This window comes from Eublepharis macularius, chromosome 19, assembly GCF_028583425.1.
Source record: "Eublepharis macularius isolate TG4126 chromosome 19, MPM_Emac_v1.0, whole genome shotgun sequence".
In the NCBI taxonomy this organism is placed as follows: Eukaryota; Metazoa; Chordata; class Lepidosauria; order Squamata; family Eublepharidae; genus Eublepharis; species Eublepharis macularius.
Window position 1 is genome coordinate 19,299,133 of NC_072808.1, and position 21,051 is coordinate 19,320,183.

Consider the following 21,051-nt stretch of genomic DNA (forward strand, 5'->3'; position numbering starts at 1 on the left):
CATGCTAAGTCCACCCAAATCTCCACTATGCTGTGTGTAACAAGGCTTTCCCCAAAGTCTGATTGAGCTTTTCAAAAAACGTCTCCTCCTGTGTACTTTAGAATTTGGAAAAAATTAGTAAAACCTGTATAGTAATTTCTTGAACTACGAAATAGCAAAGTGTGCAGAACAAATCAAGATGGGTAGCCTTGTTAGTCTGTTTGTAGCAGTAGGAAAAAAGCAGGAATCCAATAGCTCCTAGATGACTAGCAAAATTGGTGATAGGGTATGAGCTTTTGTGAGTCAAAACTGGTATCTGAAGAAGTGAGCTGTGACTCACGAAAGCTCATACCCCACCACCAATTTTGTTAGTCTTACAGGTGCTACTGGACTCCTGCTCTTTTCTACTGCTACAGAAAGACGAACTGAAGAAGGGAACTGTGACTCACGCTCATACCCTACCACCAATTATGTTAGTCTTATAGGTGCTACTGGACTCCTGCTCTTTTCTACTGTGCAGAACAAAGATCGCCTCTCACCAAAACCAGTCCAGGGCTTGGATCCAGCAATATGCAAGCAGAGTCACGAATGATATTAGCACAGCTCTGCTTGGGCCAGATCTTTTGCAACACCTATCTCCATTCTTCCTATATATGTATAGTGCCCAGAAAATGGTTGCACTAAGATCTAGTGAAAGCGAGAGCGCTATAAGGCTGGCTTAGCACAAGAACTCTTGTACAGAAGCAGGAATTTTGCACCAGATCCAGCCAACATACTGGAAGCTGTTTTGGTAACAAATGCTTTGGTAACAAATGCTTTGTTTTGGTAACAAATGCTTCCCTCCCTACACCCCTTTCCCCTCCAGAGAAGTCCCTCTTTCCAGACATTTCAGTCCCTGTACCACCCACGTTAAAAGGGATATAGGGAAAGAGTTCAAGAAAGAGAGACAGAAAAAGAAAAGACAGTTCAGTTGATCATCAACACAAGACACTTTATTATATATTCATCCCTAACTCTAAGGAAGTCAGGTTTTCTCCATTGTCTCCTCACACCAGTACTGTGAGGTAGGTTAAGGCTGAGAGGCAGTCACCGACTCAAATCGAACAATCCTGAGTAGAGTTACTCCAGTCTAAGCCCATTGATTTCAACTGGCTTAGAGTGCAATAACTCTGTTTAGGATTGCACGGAAAGTCTCTCAGTGGCCTTCACACGGGAGTGGTGCCTCTCTCCCCTTCAAGTCTTACATCACACTAACTCTCAAGCGTCTGTACTAAGGGACAAGCCCCCTTCCCATTTCCCCCCTTGCCTTAGTCCTTAGCGACTGCTTTCACAAAACCAAACCAGCAGCTTCTTTTCTTGCCATTTCCTTCTTTCCTTTCCCTTCCACTCCATCTCCTAAAATTAGTTCCTCTCAGTCCAGCAAAATGGCTGATGAAGGAACTCAGCTCTGGACAGCAGAGAATGAGGTGGTCGAATTCCACACCACTTCAGATCGCAAATGGCTACAGTCAGTCATTCCCCAGGGCACCTTCAAGGAATGGGAGGGGCCTTTTAAAAACCTTGTGCCGCCCCCATACTTGTTACAGCAGGTCCAATGGAGGCCCAACCGGATTTTCTGTATGGGCTTGAAAAGTTGTAACGTGGGTATGGAACGTTTAGCATAGTTTATTTAGGAGGGACTCAGAGTTAAACTACACGAGATGAATTACACGAAGATGATCAAGTGAAGAGAGACGCAATGTTAGCTGGGAAGTGTAATTTAAACTTCACCTCTTTCTACAGAGCCAGCAAAGATTGCTCCTCAGAGGGTTTGTTCATTTCCTCAAGGCTCAGTCAATTTCTCCTCCCCTTTGAGCAGAAGAGGAAATTAACAAACCCTCTGAGGAGCAATCTCTGCAGAGAGAGGTGGAATTTAAACTACGCTTCCCAGCTAAAATTGCATCTTCCTTCACTTGAGTATAATTTGTCTTGTGCAGTTTAGCTCTCAGAAGATTAATTTTAAAAGATTTACCCTCCAGAAATGGAGATGGCTTCAAAGTGTTTTTTGACAGCTCTGGAATTTCCCCCCAACATGTCAGGCAGACTGCTGGGGCTCCTGGTTGGCCGCAGGAATCAAGACCACCTGGGTGATTCATGACTCTGCTCCTGAGCTCCCTCTCCCACTAGCAAGGGAGAGGCCGTGGCTCAGTGGCAGAGCACTGGCTTTGCATGCAGAAGGTCCCAGGTTCAATCCCCGGCATCTCCAGTTAAAAAGGACCAGGCAGCAGGTGATGTGAAAGACCTCTGCCTGAGGCCCTGGAGAGCAGCTGCCGGTCTGAGCAGACAATACTGGCCTTGATGGACCAAGGGCCTGATTCCATATAAGGCAATGCAAGCAATGAAACAGCAGCAACAGGCGGAGTTGAACAACCTTCAAGTCCTCTTCCCTCCATAAAACAAGGGACAGGCATCAGCTCCCAACCAGCTCACTAGCTGTACCCAGGTAAAGCAGATACCTCTCCACTAATGCATATGTCCTGGGAATATCCAAACTGGACTGCTGTAGCTGGGTCCGTTTACAAAGGTGGCTTGGAAGGGTCAACTGGGGCCATAAGGTAGTAGCTGGAATGCTTACTGGAACCTGCTGCACCGAAGTCCAGTGCTTTACCAGTTTGTTTCTGGGACAATTCACAACACGACTTTTAAAGTTTCAAATGGCTTGGGCCCCAAATGCCTGAAGACCATCTTCTTCTATATGGACTTGCCCAGAATCAGAGGTCCTCCAGGAGCACCCTGTTGAAGAAGAATGCTCCATCAAATTTGCTCTGTCCCTTCCAGCACCCTCTTGGCTAACTTTCCATCGAAACTTTTAAAAGCTTCACTTTATCCGCCTTTGAAATACATTGGCCAGAGATTTTATAGTTTTTATCTTGTACAGGTTTAATATGCTACTGTTTAAAGATTTATGGGTTTGTTTAGGTGTGATTATATATGTGTTATCTTCCTGCATTTGTCTTTAAGGTTTTGATATCTATCGGGTTTTAAATTTAGCCCAGACATCTTAGATCTTAGAGAGGTCTCTATACATTCAATATAAAAAAAATATCACCAAGAGACTAGGATTTTGACAAAGGAAATTTCACACAGAAGATTTTATGTGAGAAATGCGTCTGTGTTTATGAAATTCTAATGCATATCATGGTAGATTAAATATACCCTGATTTTAAATCATTTATATTTAGTTATGACTGAGAAATGTTAAGAGATTAGCAGTACAATCCTAAACAGAGTTATTCCAGTCTAAGCCCATTTCAACGGTCTTAGAGTGGAGTAACTCTCTTTAGGATTGCAGTGTAAATTTTTATTGTATATATTGTATGCATTCATTTTTATTATATTATTTGTATATGTTAATATGGATTTAGTATAATATGCATTTGTATTTTAGTATCTTGCTTAATTTCAATAAAGAATAAACACCTAAACTCTAAAAGTAGTTTCCGTGTAACTTGATGGGACAGAGTTAAACAAGAATAACCCATTAACAGATAATCTGTACTCAAAAGGTGCAGGTGCTCAAAAGGATATCTTCCTTTTCAGACCTTATTAGAAGCTCTGATGCTGTCCAGTTTTGGTGAAATAAATGTTACTGACCGGACAGCTCAGAAGCTTTAAGTAGGTACGGATAAAACATTCCATTACAAGTCCCAATCGTTCAAGCACCAGAGGCAGAAAATCCAAATCTATGGGGCCCCATCTGCCGAGAACAGCCCTATCTCCCCAGGGAATGGTGCCCCATGGATCATACTTGCCCACCACTTTTAAAGGTGTTCGAAATCAAGTGCCTGATGAGATCACCTTGCTGGGGGGGGGGCGTCGTTGTCGTTGTTGGGGGGGGGGTCTCCTGCATCTGGGATGTGTGACCAACCTTGCAGGGGAGGGGGCACTAAACTCCTCAATGCGAAATTCTCTAGGAAGCCTTAAAGTGGAAAGTGTCCTAAGCAGGGCATACAAAGCTCTAAAGCCGGACAGGGCAGCATCTTCTCAAGGGGACTTCGTATGGTCCAGGTCCCGCCTCTTCCTCCACTGAAGCATTTTGAGAAGACTGAGGCTGGCTTTGAAGAGACGGTCGTGCTGGAAGATCATCTGGTGGAAGGCGTTGAGGGGCAGGACCCCACTGGGGTCTGCATGCTTGAGGGTGGTGATGGGGGTGTAGAGGCTGTTGGTCTGGTATCGAAACGGAGGCTTCTCAGAGGTGATGACTTTCATAATGTGCTGCCAGGAGGAGAGGAAGGCGCAAGATTGAAAAATGCTCACAGGAGTATCATGGCACTCGGTAGAAGTACCAATTCAGGTTTTAGGACAGAGGGAGGGGAAGAGGCGAGGGCAAGAGTCAAAGGACAGCTCTGAATTATACTCTAGACACGGGAAGTGGTGCTCAACTTTCCCTGGTACCCCTCCTCGCGAACTCAAGTCTGAATCTAAGATGGGAATAGACAACAAAACCTGAATCCTTGCGTTCCCTCTCAGGTGTAGCTTGGTAATAGACTCTATTATGTTTCGGCATAAAAATGTTCCAGGGAAGGGCACCATTATTGCCCAGGCTAGACTTATCTTGTAAGATGTCAGAAGCTAAGCAGGACTAGCCCTGGTTCGTTCTTGGATGGGAGACTACGAAGGAAGTCCACACAGAGGCAGGCCATGGCAAACCACCTCTGTTTGTCTCTTGCCTTGAAAACCCTGCGGGGTCACCATGCAACTTGACAATGTCAGCTGCAACTTGACAACGCTTTCCACCGCCTTACTTACATTCTCTCAGTCTGAACTCACAAACACTCCATTTTCAGGGTGACCCCCCCCCTCTCCCAGTAACCAGATATCTTGGACTATAAGTGTAGCAAATCTTAAGGCTCTAGCTGATTAAGCTGGGGGGAGAAGCAATGCAAACATCGCTTGTTCACACACCACCTGTCCCCCCAACTGCAGCACCTGAGTTGCAGACCAAGGGAGAGACGGAGGGCATGCTTTACCATCCTTAGTTATTCTGGGACAGGGGAAGGGGTTGGAAAAGCAAGCCTGGTCCCACCCCTTGCTCTCCTCATGGCAGAGGTGTAGAAATGTCCCTACCCATCCTTCCCCCTTCCATACCTACCAAGCAATGGCAAAGGCAGCAGTCAATGGCAGAACAGCACCCCCAAGTATACACTTCAGCGGGTGCCATTCATTCATTCATTCATTCATTCAGTGGAAAAGAGCAAAAGTCCAGTAGCATCTACAAAATATCTGAAGAAGTGAGCTGTGGCTCATGAAAGCTCATACCCTCCCACTAATTTTGTGAGTCTTATAGATGCTACTGGACTCTTGCTCTTTTCCACTGCTACAGACAAACATGGCTACCCATCCTGATTGATTGATTGAGTCATTCATTCATTCAGTGGAAAAAGCAAGAACAGTAGCAGTCTTCAAATATCTGAAGAAGAAAGCTGTAGCTCACGAAAGCTCATACCATTCCACTAATTTTGTGAGTCTGATAGGTGCTACTGGACTCTTGCTCTTTCCCACGGCTACAGACAGACTAACACAGCTACCCATCTTCATTCATTCATTCCACAACTGAGGCCAATTTTTCCAGGTGCAAATAGATCAGGTTAGGACCTACCTCCGCCACCTCTTCTGGAGATTGCCCCAGTGCAGTGAAGACATCCTTGGAGTAGGTCAAGTAGAGGCCTTGGAACAAATCCAGTGTCTCTTTATCCACTGCAGAGAGATCTATGTTGGCTGCCTCTTTATAGAGCTTCTGCTCAAACTCTGTTGTGACAGGTCCAGGTTCAATTAAACTGATGCTGAGGAATCAGACAAAGAGGGAACAAATATGGTTGCCAACATACAGGTGGGGCCTGAATTCACTTCCCCTTGAAGCAAACAGTGGCTTTGGAAGAAAGACGCTACAGCATCACGTCTCTGCAGAGTTCCCTCCCCAAACTCTGCAGTCCTTAGGCAAGACACAGAATCACAGAGTTGGAAGGGGCCGTACAGACCTTCTAGTCCAACCCCCTGCCCAGTGCAGGATCAGCCTAAAGCATCTCTGACAAGTATTCATCCAGCCTCTTCTTGAAAACTGCCAGTGAGGGGGAGCTCACCACCTCCCTAGGCAGCTGATTCCACTTTTGAACTACTCTGACCGTGAAAAAGTTTTTCCTAATATCCAGCCGGTACCTTTGTGCATGTAATTTAAGCCCGTTGCTTCAGGTCCTACCCTCTGCTGCCAACTGGAACAGCTCCTTGCCCTCCTCCAAATGACAGCCTTTCAAATATTTGAAGAGAGCAATCATGTCCCCCCTCAACCTCCTCTTCTCCATACTAAACATTCCCAAGGCCCTCAGCCTTTCCTCGTAGGGCTCAGTCTCCAGACCCCTGATCATCCTTGTCGCTCTCCTCTGCACCCTCTTGATTTTGTCCACAAAATCTATTTAAGCTGCCTTAAACGAATCTGTGTGTGAGAGTGGAACAGCATTGACACCATGGGGCTAAAGGTAATTTCATTGGCTAGTTTTCCAGCAAACCGGTGCAAATGGCAGCTTTGGAGGGGAGATTTATTTTGAGGGGAAAGAGTTAACCTGCCCCACTCCAGCAGTTCAACATCACGTGTGTCCTGCAACTAGCTTGGCATCGAGTTGTTTTTGTTAATGATCCAGGAGTCCTCCCAATCACATTCCCTGGGATCTATAATTTACCTTTACCACAGCAGTCTCTCCAATCTAACTGGCCCCAGAGCAGAATCAACACCTTTCACACCTATCAGTGAAGCATTTCAAAAAAGCCAGCATAGAAGTTCTCAGTTCCCCTTTCTTGTACGCAGCACAACACGTGCCTTGATTATGGGACAGCGTTACAGGCCGGAAAGACACCGCCCACCCTGGGGAGGGACCAGGGTGCCTCAAGGAGCCTTCAGTTTGGAGCCAGACTGATACAACTTCACAAGCAAGACTCCTGCCAGGATGGCACCAGCCCCGACAGTGCTGTTTCGCATCTTGTGCCCAGTTGGGGTGAGCACCTTTCTGAGAAGCTGCAGAGGGCTAAGAGAAAAGTAAGCAGGGCTTTTTTTCAGCTGGAACGCGGGGGAACGGAGTTCCGGAACCTCTTGAAAATGGTCACATGGCTGGTGGCCCCGCCCCCTGATCTCCAGACAGAGGGGAGTTGAGATGGCCCTCCGCGCCGCTCAGCGATCGGGGATCTAAGCTCTCCTCTGTCTGGAGATCAGGGGGCGGGGCCACCAGCCATGTGACCATTTTCTCTGAGGGCAACCCACTGAGTTCCACCACCTCTTTCCCCAGAAAAAAAGCCTTGAAAGTAAGTAACAGAGGCGATGGGGGTGCAACACGGATGCAGGAAGGATGGATAAATGGAGCATTCGGTAACACGTCTGCGCTAAGGAACCCCCTGCCGTGACTCACTTGATACCAAACTTCAGGGCCTGTAGGGCCAGGCTCTCGCAGAAGCCTTCCACAGCAAATTTGGAGGCACAGTAGAAGTCGTTGAAGAAGAGACCTGTAGGGAACATGCCATTGGGGTGGAGAATCAGCCATGGAGATGTGTGTCCGTGCATATAGTCTCTTTCCTCAGAACCACATTTATAGCCAATGCTTGGCAGAACCTCAGAAGACAGAGAAAAATTACTGAATACAGTGGGCTCAGGGCTTCAGTGCTCTATGCAGAGCCAGTTCGGTATAGTGGTTAAGAGCGGCAGGACTGTAATCTGGAGAACTGGGTTTGATTCCCCACTCCTCTGCTTGAAGCCAGCTGGGTGACCTTGGGTCAGTCACAGTTCTCTCAGAGCACTCTCAGCCCCACCCACTTCACAGGGTGATTGTTGGGGGGATAATAACAACACACTTTGTAAACCACTCTGAGTGGCTGTTATGTTGTACAGAAGAGCGGTATATAAATCGAATGTTATTAAACAGCCAAAACAGCAGATAATGTGCAAAATAATTTTTTTAAATGTTTATTATACCAATTTGCAGTTTAAGCATTTTTGGTGGCAAATTTGGCTTGATTCTGAATTATTCACCATTATGTATACACTGCACTTCCACAGAGACCTGGGGGTTTGTTATTTTATTTGGGTTTTAACTAGAGGGGTTTTTTTAACTATTGTAATTTGCTTTAAACTGCGTGGAAAGACAGATAGAAATGTTTTAATAAATCAATACATAAAGTTCTACGGTTCTACGCACTTGAGGAATCCAGCCCCAATGCTGGAAGTCTAGAGGAGGAGAGAGCTAGATGCACCAAAGTGGGTGCTGGCATCGAGGGGCTGGCATCGAGGGGCTGTGCCAGACTGAAGCTTTGGAAGAGTCCAGAGTGGGGGTGGTAACATTCTCTATGCATGCCACTTCTCAGGCAGCTACGGACCGTGCGCTTACCAAGAGGTGACCTGCACACTGCCTTATTGACTGACATCATATCAAGTCCAGCTTGCTTTGTGGGACTCAGGGCTGTTTCCATGTAAGGAGACATGTTTTGCGTTCATAGAATCATAGAGTTGGAAGGGGCCATACAGACCATGTAGTCCAACCCCCTGCCCAGTGCAGGATCAGCCTAAAGCATCTCACCTCAGAAGAGAGGGAAATTTGGGTTTTGAAGAATGGGAGCAAGGTGTTTAGGAGGTTATTCAAAAGTATGGTCAGGATACATTCAGATCAGAGACAGTGGCGCAGCTCAGTGCTTTTGCATGCAGACTTGTGCCTCTGGATCACTCCAGATCCCTGGAATTTCCAGGCAAACAGATTTCTGGAGAAATTTCGCTGGACTCAACTACAATGAGATCTCCATTGGACATGTGGAAGTGGAAATCAGTGTGAACTGGTCTGACTCTGGTATTCTTTCCCCACTATGCGTCTTCAGTTCTGGAAAGGGCTTGAGTATTTCATCCTCTTTTACAAAGAAGTTGGGTTTTGGTTACTATGGTATGCAAAATGAATGAAATGTGGCAACACACACAGCTGCCTAACATCGAATCAGACCGTTGGGCTGTCAAAGTCAGAATCATCTAGTCAATCGTTCTCTGGGGTCTCAAGCAGAGGTCTCTCAGATCAACTAGCTCCTGGGTGGGTGGCTGGCTAGGACAGCTGGAGCCTCAGCCTGTCCAAAACGCCAGTGTCCAAAAAGCCTCGGTGTTCCGAATAAGCACAAAGCAGCTTCATCGGTGGACGTACTCCGAGAGGGGCCATCTACTCCAGGGGGCTTCCCAGTTGTGCTGCCTTCCCTCCCATTCAACATCCACAACCACGCCAGAGTCATCCCCATGTCCTCTCACCTTGTAGCCCCAAGACACTGCTCGTCACCACGATGTGGCCCTCTTTCCGCCGTTTCATGTCAGGGAAGACTTCCCGGATCAGGCGCACCACTCCAAAGAAATTGGTGTCAAAGAGGCGCTGCACAGAAGCCATGTTCTGACTTTCCACCGGGCCGATCATGCCCAATCCGGCATTGTTTACTGCAGAGAGAGGCAGGGATTCGCTACAGCTGCTTCCTAAAAGGTACCCCCCACAACACCAAGACAGAGAAGAGAGCCTCCTTTCTGCAATTCACACACACACACATGCTCCACCCCATCAGGTACACGTGTGGAACAGTTTTAGGTGGGTAGCCACGTTGGTCTGCAGTAGAACAGCAGGATTTGAGTCCAGCGGCATCTTAGAGACCAATAAGATTTCCAGAGTGTAAACTTTTGAGAGTCAGAGCTCCCTTCTTCAGACAACTGAAAATCTCATTGGTCTGACAATCTTGTACACCCTTGAAAAATCTTGTTGGTCTCTGAAGTGCCACTGGACTCAAATCCAGGCACGGAACAAGCACACAGCTATTGATATGCCTTTAAAAGGCACTCGAACTACAGAAAAGGGCCAAACCAGCAGGCCTGAAAGTTTTCAAAGTTGTGGCAATTTACAGTCTGCTTACAGTGAGACACTCACATAGAGACAGGAGGACAGCAGAAACTGGATGGCTTCCGTTCATGGCCATCCAGCCTGACCCACAAAAATATTATGCAGAGAGAGAATTATGGAAAGGAACTCAAAAGACAAAACTGGCCATGAAAAACTAACTACATTACTTATCCAAAAGCATGAGACATTTTATATAACAAAATTCTTTATAACAAAATTCATTTTGTAAAGGGCATTTTTATATAATTTCTAAAGTGCTACAAGTACAAAATTATTTACGTATCCCTTTTGTTATATCCCAAACATGAAAAGACATCAGCTACACAGTCCCACCATAAGTCAGAGAAATCTCCCGCTTGAAATCTCCCAAGCGGGAGATCTTGATATAAATAATTTTGTTATATAAAATGTCTCATGCTTTTGGAGAAATAATGCACTTGTAGTTAGTTTTCCTATGGCCATTTTTTTTCTTTTGTGACCCTACAGAAATTGTAAGAATTTAGCCTGAACTCAAGAACTTTCACCCAACTGCTTACATATGCCACCGTGGCTTAACCAGGGCTGGCAAACGAAATTCTGGACTGGGCTAGCTGGGCCCACAATGGACTTTTATAGCTTGGTAGGACTGGGGAGAAAACAAGCAGTGCTCATCCAAGCACAGGCTAGGGGCAGGGGGGATACCTTGGAGATGTAGTAGGGGGGAAGAAGCTTTCCTACCGAGCACATCCACCTTGCGCTGGGGGATGCTATCCACACAGCGCCGGATCGACTCCTCGCTGCTCACATCCAGCTCTTTGATTTCCAGAGTGTTGTCCAAGACAGGCCCGGCTTCCTTCTCCAGGGCTTTCCTCTTCTCTAGATTCCTCATAGTGGCAAAAACTAAGGAGGGAAAGAAAAACAAGGGATTATGGGATGCACTATACGCCAGCCGAGGGAAAACTGCAAAGGGTATTACCCCTGAAGGTCAGGGCAACTGGCTGGGATGAAATCTATGAAGGAACAAAAAATAAAGATTTAAGGATTCTAAAACATTCAGGCCCCGTGCCAAGAATGTAAGCCCCACCCTCCACTTCGGACGCCAATGGGGCAGGCCAGTGGAGAACAAATGTTACTGCCCCATCACATTTGATCTGGCCCTTGACCACTCGCTCTGAGGATTTTTATTAAATGCGACTGCAGGCAGAATTTTTTCCCCTTTTTTAAAAAAGATGACTTTTTAAAGATTAATTTTTTTATAAAAGAAAGAATAACTAACAGAGAGATAACAAAACAAAGAATAACAAAACAAATTAAGAGAAAGATAGTAAAACAATATAAACTAAAAAGAGGCTTCCAATTTTCTCTGTGACAAATATAAGTATACTTTCAAATTTTTCTCTTATTCTGTTTATAAAGACAAGCTCTCTTTTTTCTATTGTCCAAAAACTTTATTCAGCAAACCTACAAATCATCAAATTATTATTCTGTTTCATGCAAAAAGTCTATAAGGGGTTTCTAATCAGCAATAAACGAACTTATTGTCTTTTCTCTGATCAGTGAAGTAAGTTTAGCCATCATTGCAAGCTCCAACACCTTCACCAGCCATTCCTCTATTGTATCGGTCTATCCCTGTGCCAGTGTACTAATTTTGGGGGCCACTAACCTGGTTTAAATACTATGTCAAAGGCTAAGTTAATGGAATGGTAGGTTTTTGCTTTTTTAAGTGCCCGGGATAGTGGTTGAATGAATTAAATCTTGCCCTCAAGTCATAGCTGATTTATGGTGACCCCTGGTGGGGTTTTCAAGGGAAGAGACTAATAGAGGTGGTTTGCCATTGCCTGGCTCTGCCTCTGTCTTTGTCAGAGGTCTCCCATCCAATTACTAACCAAGGTCAACCCTGCTTAGCTTCTGAGATCTGACGAGATAAGGCTTGCCTGGGCTATCCAGGTCAGGGCAGTATAGTGGTTAAACCAGGCAAAAAGGAAGCAAAAGACACATAAACAACCTTTTTCAAAGTATTTGCTCCTGGACTGGGCTGTTTCATGGGGGAAACAGGCAGAGGATGTACCAAGCGCATGATGCTTTCCCACACAACAGCACCAATGATAATTCCTCCCTGCATACAAAAAACCAGCATGCCAGGGAGAAGGTCCTAGCTTTGCTTTATCCACGAAAAAGAAAGAGAAAGCTGTTCAACCCAGCTTTCCAACTAAGTTCACAGAAGTTACTGGCTCACAATGATTTTCTACCAGCCCGCCTACTCTCACCTCCCTGTGTTTATCATTGGTGGCCAAAAAACAAAGAACCATCTCTTGTAAAGCAGCTTCCTTGCCCCATCATCCAGAGAAGATCCTAATTCATCACAGGCAACATCGCAAGAAGCTATAGCAGAGGCTCCCAAGGGCTGTTCCAAAGGGAACCGTTGCAAAGAAATGCCGACCATGTGCAAAAGCACTCTGGTTGCTTACTGTAGGGCTCAGACGAAGTCTCTGATGCTGCTGAGCAAAAAAAAACCCTCGGCTCAAGTGGAAGAGCGTGTTGGTGGGCAAGGCCAGTCGGTGGCTCTCTTGCCAGTAACATGGCCTCTTAGCAAAGTTTATTGCCAGCCAAGGCTTTAGGCCCAGGTTCTACCTCTGCTGAGGCCACACTTTTGGGCAACCATGAAAGGGACAAAGAATAAAATGCCAAATATTCTAATGCCCTTGTATAGAGGTGTGGGGTGGCCTCATTGGGAATACTGTGTACAGCTATGTTTGCCTCCAAGGGACGTTGCAGAGCCTGGAAAAGGACGGAAGAGAGCAACCAAGATGATTAAGGAGCTGGAATACCTTTCCTATGAGGAAAGACTGGAGGGTCTGGCAATTTTCAGTCAACACACACCCAAAAAATGGAGGGAAGACACAATAGAGGTTTATAAAATGACACAATGGGCTGAGAAAGAGGATAGAGGGAAATGTTTTTCCATCTCCCATAATACCAGCACTGCAGGGCCCAATGAAGTTGTTGGCAAATGGATTCAGGACACAGAAAAAGAAATGTTTCTTTACTCAACGAGTAATTAAACTGGAATTCGCTGCCTGTGGAGGCAGTGAATGGCCACAAGCAGAGAGAACTTTAAAAGGGAGACAGACTCATCGAGGAGAGGTCCATCGATGGCTACTACCATGGTTAAGAAGAAGAACCTCTATCTACAGAAGCAGTAAATCTCTGAAACCAAGGGCTAGGAGGCAGTATCAGGGGAAGGCCTCGACCTCTATGCCCGGCTGTTGGCCCTCCAGGGCTATGGGTTGGCTGCTGTGTGAAATAGGATGCTGGCCTAGAGAAACCACCGGTCCAGTCCAGCAGGGCTCTTCTTATCTATCTATATAAAGACAAGTGTCCTGACTGACTCATCAATGCCCAGCCCAAACCCCTGGACCTAGAAACATGACATTTGGGGAGAACATTCCTTTCATGATGTAAACACCCACTAAGAAGGGACTTTAAGAAATTTGCCCCATAAGGGAGTAAAAAGGGGTAAAATGTGTTTTCTCCAAGGGATACCGCTTCCCTATGTGGCTGGCAGGCTACTGCCTGCTTGCACCCCCACCCACTGCCAGCTCGGCCACTCTTCCCCGATTGGGCCAGCCTTTCAAGGTCATTTGCATCTGTACGCTGATTGGGGCTCACAACATTCCACGCCTCATCCCCCTCCAAGACAGTTGGAACACAGAGGTCATTTGCACATGCGGCCCGATGGGTCCTCACCCCCACATTCCAAACCGTCTGCAGTTGCTATTGGGAGTCATTGCATGTGTCCTGAGGTCAAATGAGGTATTATAACTGGATTTAAAGTACTTAAATACCATAGCAAAGCACTGGTCTCAAGCTAGTTTTCTTATATTCTTAACATTTACATTACAGCTGCCTCTGTTTCTTATCCTCACATTTGAAAGGTTGGGTACAGCATAGCATAACATTTTGTGAGGACCTAACGCAACGGGAGGAGTGAACCCTGGGGGCCTGTGGCTCTGTTTCTCCTGAAACGGCGCACTCCTGCATGGCCTCTTCTAGCTCTGTGTAGCCCCTTACCTCGGAACCGCTTCAGCTCATCTCTGGCCAGGCGCACAGCCAGAGCCAGCCCGATGCCCGAGGAGCAGCCGGTCAGCAGCACGTTCCGAACAGCCATCTTGCCCCTGAGCAGAGGAAGGGAAAAGAAAAGTGAGAGGAATCCCCCGGAAGAGCTGGGATGAATGTTTGGTAGAGAGCGGCTGCTGTAATGTAATGGCAAAGAAATCAACCTGTGAATGAGGAAGCCACCAACAGGGTGGATTTGATTTAAATCACGATTTAAATCACGATTTAAATCACTAAGTAAGACTTGACTTAAATCATGGTTTTCAACATAAAGACTCATTCTTTCTGGTATAATCTTAATATCTACAACCAGATGAAGGTTTCATTTCTAGAATAACAACTTTTCAGATTAGTTTTACAGTTATATCAAAAATTACTGATTTGGTTATACAGGGAGAGAATAATATGATAAACCTCAGGCTATACACACAAAAATCCAAAGACTTGTGGAGTATTCTGCTCAAAATATTCCACTTTCATTTTGACTGCTTGCCCCTCCCTCCTCACACTTAGGTTCTTGTGCAAATCCATTCCACTCCCAACAATCTTCTGTTCATTGAATTTTTTGGAACTTAGCACTTAAGAAGAGGTAAGGGGTTGATTTTGTGTACGTAGATTTGCAAAGGAACAATGGGATTAAGGTCTTTTTCTCAACTCCGAATATTTATTTATAATCTTTTTGCTGTGAAGAAGAGGCATGTGATCTCTGTAGACACAATTCACAGTTTTGAGAACTGTAAAACCAAGCATCTATGATAATATCTTCTAGACAGAAAAACTGCCCAATAATCTTACAGAAACCTCTGCAATGCATTAATGGAACTCATTTACCAAGAAATTTAAACATTGGCCGTTTCCACACAGCTCACCTTTTGCCGGGGTGCAGCGTGTTCTCGCGTGAAATCGCGCCCAGAAGACGCTGTTATCACGCGATTTCGTGCAAGATCACGCTGTTATCATGCGATTTTGTGCGAGATCACGCTACATCCCGGCAAAAGGTAAGAATAACCTTTGGACTGTAATGTATCTTAAATAGAAAACTATATTTAGATACGCTTTTCCTCAAAAGAACATTTTATTAAGAAAATCTAATTTAAATTTTAAAAATCTCATTTTTAAATGTTTTAAAACAAATCATTGATTTTTATCCACCCTGGCCACCATGCATCATAGATTCAAGAGGAGGCCCCACGAAAGGACGGAAGGAAGGAAGGGACAGACAAAGACAGAAAGACAGAAAGAAAAAGACAGCCAGTCTCTCTCTCTCTCTCTCTCTCTCACCCCCACCCCCACCCTTACCAGCCACCTATAACTAGGAGGATAATAAGGGTAACTGAGACACTAAACATACACAGAGTGCACTGGTACTACAAGAAACAATGTCAAGGGGGTAAAGGCTGGGAATTTTTCTATGCAGCCAGCAGAGGCAATTTTGCCTTTTTAGAGCAATACCCAGCCATGGAATAAAACCAACCAACCAACCAAATACACAGCTGGCACCTGGGTAATAAATAGTCAGACACCTGGTTGCACTAATTTCAGGAGAGATGGGGAAGATCTAAAACACACTCACATATGTGTATCCATAATGCCACTTATGGCATCAATCTTCTTTTAAACTGAGAACACAGATGGACGGGGGGGGGGGGGGAATGCAGAATGTATTGCATAGGAGCTCCTAGAAGAAAGTGCTTCGGCAACCTACACTTCCATTGTGCTCCATGTGTGTGTGTTCTGGGAAGGAGCAGAGCTCCGAGGCCCACAAAGCCGTTGTGGCTTGCTCAGTAACACAAGGCAAAGCTGAGATGTGGTTTTCCACATATCGCTCAAGTCAATCTTGGCTGGGAGCATTTTCATGGCGCTGACGACATGGGGAGATGGCTACCCAAGGACTCCCTTCCTTGATGCATGCGGTCTGCCCCAACTCCATCCTCGGCAGCCATTTTAGGAGCTAGCTCTGCCTCACCTGGGAGCACGGGAGGTCATGGCTTTCCTTAGGCTGTGCCAATGAGTGACCATGGGTGGATGGGAGATTGATCCCCGGATGAGACATGTGCGTGCCTACCCAATCACCACCAGGGGCCTGCAAAGCTGGGCACCCACCTTGGTCTATCATTGAAATTTCCTCAGCCTGAGTGCCAAACTTAATCACTATCAAGCAGTCACGTGGGCTTGACCACCTTTTACTGGCGTTGCCTGAATGTCTCCCACCAGCCTGCCTTCACACAAATCCAAGCTGAGAAAAACAATCTTTTAAAACCCTTTTAACAAATTAACATAATACAACCACTTTTCTCTTTAACTAAACTTGTAAGTGCAACCATATAGAAACTTTAAACCAATAACGTCTTTGAAAAGGCAAACAGTTCAACTTGTCTGATTCCACTAAATGAAAGAGTCCTTTTTTCACTATCCTTCCAATTCGAAGAAACTGGAGCCTGGGCTTCCGTCCTCTTCTGGGGGAATTACAGCCCTGCAAAAATACTACAATCCCAGTAACACCAAACAAACATAATACACAAAAACCACTTTTAGTGGTTCACAGACAACATTTCTAGAGGAGTTAGCCGTGTTAGTCTGTAGTAGCGAAATCAAAAAGAGTCCAGTAGCACCTTTAAGACTAACCAATTTTATTGTAGCATAAGCTTTCGAGAACGAAGAGAACTGTGATTCTCGAAAGCTTATGCTACAATAAAATTGGTTAGTCTTAAAGGTGCTACTGGACTCTTTTAGACAACATTTCTGATTGCCTTATTCAAGGAGATAACAGCATATTAATTATTATTCAGCTCTCCAGCAACCAGCTTCGTCCTCAGCTGCCCGGCTCTAGCCCCTATGGGGCAACACCAATTACTTCACAGGGGTTACTCAACCTTTCTGGGATTCCCCCCCCCCCAACTTGGTCAGAGCCAGGAAATCCATAGAGACTCGTTCTGGACTCACCCCAAATTCCTGGACTTTACAATGATTTCTTGGATATCCTTCTGTGCTGGCTCTCTTATAACTGTGGCTTCTCTGCCAGCCAAAACCAGGCAGTCTCCTTCCCTCCGCTTGCTCCGGGGCTGCCAACTCTGCCTTTCTTTCTTTGGGACTCCAGGTTGTTTCCTTGCCACATAGTCGCTCCGCTGTCTTATATTTTTATTACTTCTCAGGATCTTGGGAAGCTCTGCCTATAGTCCCTGACTCTGGATCATGGAAACAGACAATACTGAACCCAGCTCAGCAACCTGAGGATAGGTAAACGCCTTCTCCGTTCATTCCTTTTCTCTTAAAAACTCTTTCCTCTTCTTTAAATCCCTCTCTCTCTCACACACACACACTTTTCCTCGTGGCTGTATCCAGGTGCATACATGCTCACTTAGCCCGAGGCTTGGCTCTCGTTCATGTTCTTTCTCTCCTCTCATGTAACCCTTCATACACATCCTTCTGAACACAACAGTTTCACTGTTCTGATAATTTGAGTACCTTTTTCTATTCCTGTACCCCTATATTTCCCTTAATAAATTGTTTTGGAAAAGTTCTGGTAGTTTTGTGGTTACTGGTAGCCCGGTAGAGGCACTTAGCTCACACATAGCCAGGTAAAGAGTAGAGGGCATCCGTAGGCTACTTGCACAGCACAATGCGAAAAAAGAGCGGCCACTTCCCCAATGTTGATAACATTCTTCAAGACAAGAAGAGATTTACTGCAACAAATGTTCTGAAAATGCACCACTGCTGCCTTGTGTGTGTGTGTGTGTGCGTGTGTGTGTGTGTGTAAATCCATCTTTTGATGAGCATTCTCTCACCCAGCTCCCTCCCTCATTGCTATCCTAAGTGTTATAGTCCTAGCGGGACAGGACTGTGTAGATCAGTGATGCTGCAAAGATCCAAGCTCGCTAATGGAAAAGTTTGTCTTACATGCAAAAAACAGAGGCAAGAGAGAGTTCCTTGTATGGACTCAAGATTCCCCTATACCTCATATTACCCCCAAAAGGGCCAAGCATGGGGAAGGGGGAGAGAAACTGCTGAAATGGCAGTTCAGAGGCAAGGTTTTGGATACCAAGGAAGGAGCTGGACTCCAGAAGGGACCCAGTAGTGGAAAGAGCCAGCTAGCTGACTGGCATGGTTCCTGACAAGCGTAGCCAAGAGTCCTTCTGGCCAGGGAGGAAGAACAGTTGTATATCCTCAATCTCCAGCATCTCCATGAATAGCAAAAGACCTGTGCTGAAGACCCTGAAGACCCACTGCCCATCCAAGTAGCAATACTGACCTTGAGGGACCGAGGGTCCGATTCAATATAAGGTAGCTTATCATGAGTTCATGTGTGTTCCAAAGGCATTCTTTCAATCCCAGTTGCCTTTCCGAGCTCTTTCACAGAGGAAATCCATGGAACACTGACTTGGTTGAGGGCCACATACTGGTGTCAGCTTTAATGCTAGCCTAGATGTCAACCAGCACTTCGGGCTCAGCCCAACAGTGCAACCCAAAGAAGAGTTACTCCAGTCTAAACCCACTGAAGTCAATTGGCTTAGACTGGAATAACTCCATTTAGGATTGCACGGCAAACCTCTGTTGCAAACCAGCTATCAAGTGATTTGGGACAATCAGAGGACATACATAACAGTCAAAAGCCATTCACAGACTCTTCCTTCTTGGATCTCACCAAACTTTTGGGAAAGTCATTATCCTCCCCCTCCTTTTGGTGGGCGGGCACTGCACAGCGCTCAGTTCCTAGTGTGGCCACGCCACCGTACATATTGATTTCAAACACTGATATGCCAGCACTCTGCCTGATATCAGGCATCCAAAGGGAACGCAACACCACTTCACATAGTCGTGCACTAGTTAAAATGTCACAGAATCATAAAAAAATCAACCATCCTAAAAACAGAACAAGCTGTTGATAAGACTACCGCTCGGCCAGTCCATGCAACAGTCCTCACTGTAGGGACAAGCAGGCTTTCCTTTAAGAGGAAGGTTGGTTATTGTCTTGAAAAGGCTACACAAATTTCTCTGGGAAGGGAATCCTGTTGGTGAGACACACCACCAGCTGTGGAAAGATCCTGCTTTTAGCATCCCCCCCGCACCTCAGTTAAGAAGGAGTAGGCCTCTGATGGAGCAGAACAGAATCACCAGCCAAACTGTTTACAGTTTAGGGGTCAGTCCAGCACTGAATTGGGTCTGGAAACTACATTAGACCAAAAGATAGTCAGTCTGGGGCACAGGAAAAAATGCATTTGTCTGCAGAAAGCGACTGCATTTTGCAGTTTCCAAGCACCATGCAGATGCAGCCCTGTGCGAAGCATATTGCAATAATCTTGTAAAGAAGTAACGAGGGCCTAGGTGGCTGTGGCTTGATCCCAGATCCTACACTCTGAACATGCAAATTTAACAGGCAAAGCTTTCACTGAAACTTTTATCTTCATGCTAGGAAAACCTTCACCTGTTTCCTTTCGGTACATCAGACAGACATAGGAATTGTAGGATTTGAGTCTAGTAGTATCTTAGAGACCAACAAGAATTTCAGGGTATTAGAGTTTGCGAGTCAAGCTCCCTTCCTCAAATACAGAGGAAGACAAAGAAAGACGGTCAGAAAAGAGAAGATGAACTCCACAAATGCATGTGCAGATAGGCTGAGACGGGAATATGTCTCCCAGGTCACAACCTTTTGAGAGACGCACAATGTGCACGTGTCTTGCTTTGTCCTGTGGTACACGGCTCAGCTGGCTGGTTGTGCATTGCTGAGCTACACAGCAGGCTTGACCCTGAACAAATATTTATAGGCTCAAGCAGTTAATCGAGTTAGCGCTACAGGCACACTCTGGGAGGAGTTAATCTGTTCAAGGAATTGGGGCGGGGGTTAAAAAGCAGGCTTGGGGAAAACCATTTCTAAGACCTTGGTACAGACATCACGCTTCCCAGACCCGAGTTGACGGAGCGGGCATCTGGGGCTCCCCCACCTTATCTGGAGGTTAAAATATGGGATGTCTGAAGGCCTCCCAAATCCCGCGTGCCTCCTTTCCAGAGGCCACCCAGCTTCGCCCAATCTAACCCAAAGCACTCCCAATGGGGCTGGCTGCTCCCCCTGCACCTGGTAGGTTTGCCAACCTCCAGATGGTGGCTGGAGATCTCCCGGAATTGCAACTGATCCCCAGCCAACAGACATCAGTTCCCCTGGAGAAAAAAAATGGATGCTTTGGAGAGTGGATCGTATGGCATTATATCTTGCCGAGGTCCCTCCCCCAAACCTGCCTCGCCCAGCTCCAGCACCCCCCCCCCCACTTCCAGGAATTTCTTAACCTGGAGTTGGCAACCCTAGGTCCTGGGCATGGGATCACCGTTAGCTGCCCCACCCCCCTCCCAGCCTCCGGGGATTAATGGCCCCAGCCTGGGGGATCCCCTCGGGTTGCGAACTCCCGGCTAGGCAATTCCTGGCGTTTAAAGGTGACGCCTGGGAGGGCTGGGATGTGAGTGGCTGGGACAGAGCATCCAAAGTCGCCCTCTTCTCCAGCTGCTCCGACCTCCGTTGCAATTCCGGGAGATCTCCAGGCTCCACCTAGACGTTGGCAACCCTAGCGGGCGAGGTCACCCTGGGGCAACTCTGCGCCGGGCGGGCGGCGCGGCCTCGCCGTTGCCCTCCCAGCTCGCCCGGGCTGCGCCCCTCTCGGGGATGCGCGGCGGGCGCAGCATCCCGGGGCCGTTACCTGGGCGGCGAGGCGCGGCTCTTGCGCCCGGCAGCGACGCGGGGACCGGCCTGGAGCGGCGCCGAAGGTGACCCGACCCCCGCGCCTCCAGCAGCCCGGCGCGCCTCCAGCCCCTCGGCCGCGCAGCTGGAAAGAGGAGGCGCCCCGACCCGGAGAACGCCGGGCCTTGTAGTCCGCGCCGGCTTCCCTGCCCGCGGCTCCGCCTTCCCGGCGCCGCGAACAGGTGACCGGCCCAGGAGCAGCGCGACGGCGGCTGGCCGGGAGGGGGCGGCCTGGAGCCCGGCGGTGGAGCTTCCCCAAGTGAGGCCGCTCGCAGTTTAGCAGGCTGGGAAGATGGGCTGAATCCGCAGCTGGAGGAGAATTGA

At 46.9% G+C, this 21,051-nt stretch overlaps 1 protein-coding gene across 1 annotated transcript; it reads right to left on the reverse strand.

The window, feature by feature from the left end:
- Nucleotides 1-948: 948 nt before the first annotated feature.
- Nucleotides 949-20,814, reverse strand: LOC129346565 (retinol dehydrogenase 8-like). The gene is made up of 7 exons (XM_055003906.1): nt 20,687-20,814; nt 13,959-14,062; nt 10,626-10,787; nt 9,278-9,457; nt 7,413-7,506; nt 5,618-5,801; nt 949-4,233 (listed from the first exon to the last, which is right to left on the reverse strand). The coding sequence occupies exons 2-7, from the start codon at nt 14,053-14,055 to the stop codon at nt 4,003-4,005; spliced, it is 948 nt and encodes a 315-aa protein (XP_054859881.1). The 5' UTR covers nt 14,056-14,062; nt 20,687-20,814; the 3' UTR covers nt 949-4,002.
- Between the last annotated feature and the right edge of the window lie 237 nt (nt 20,815-21,051).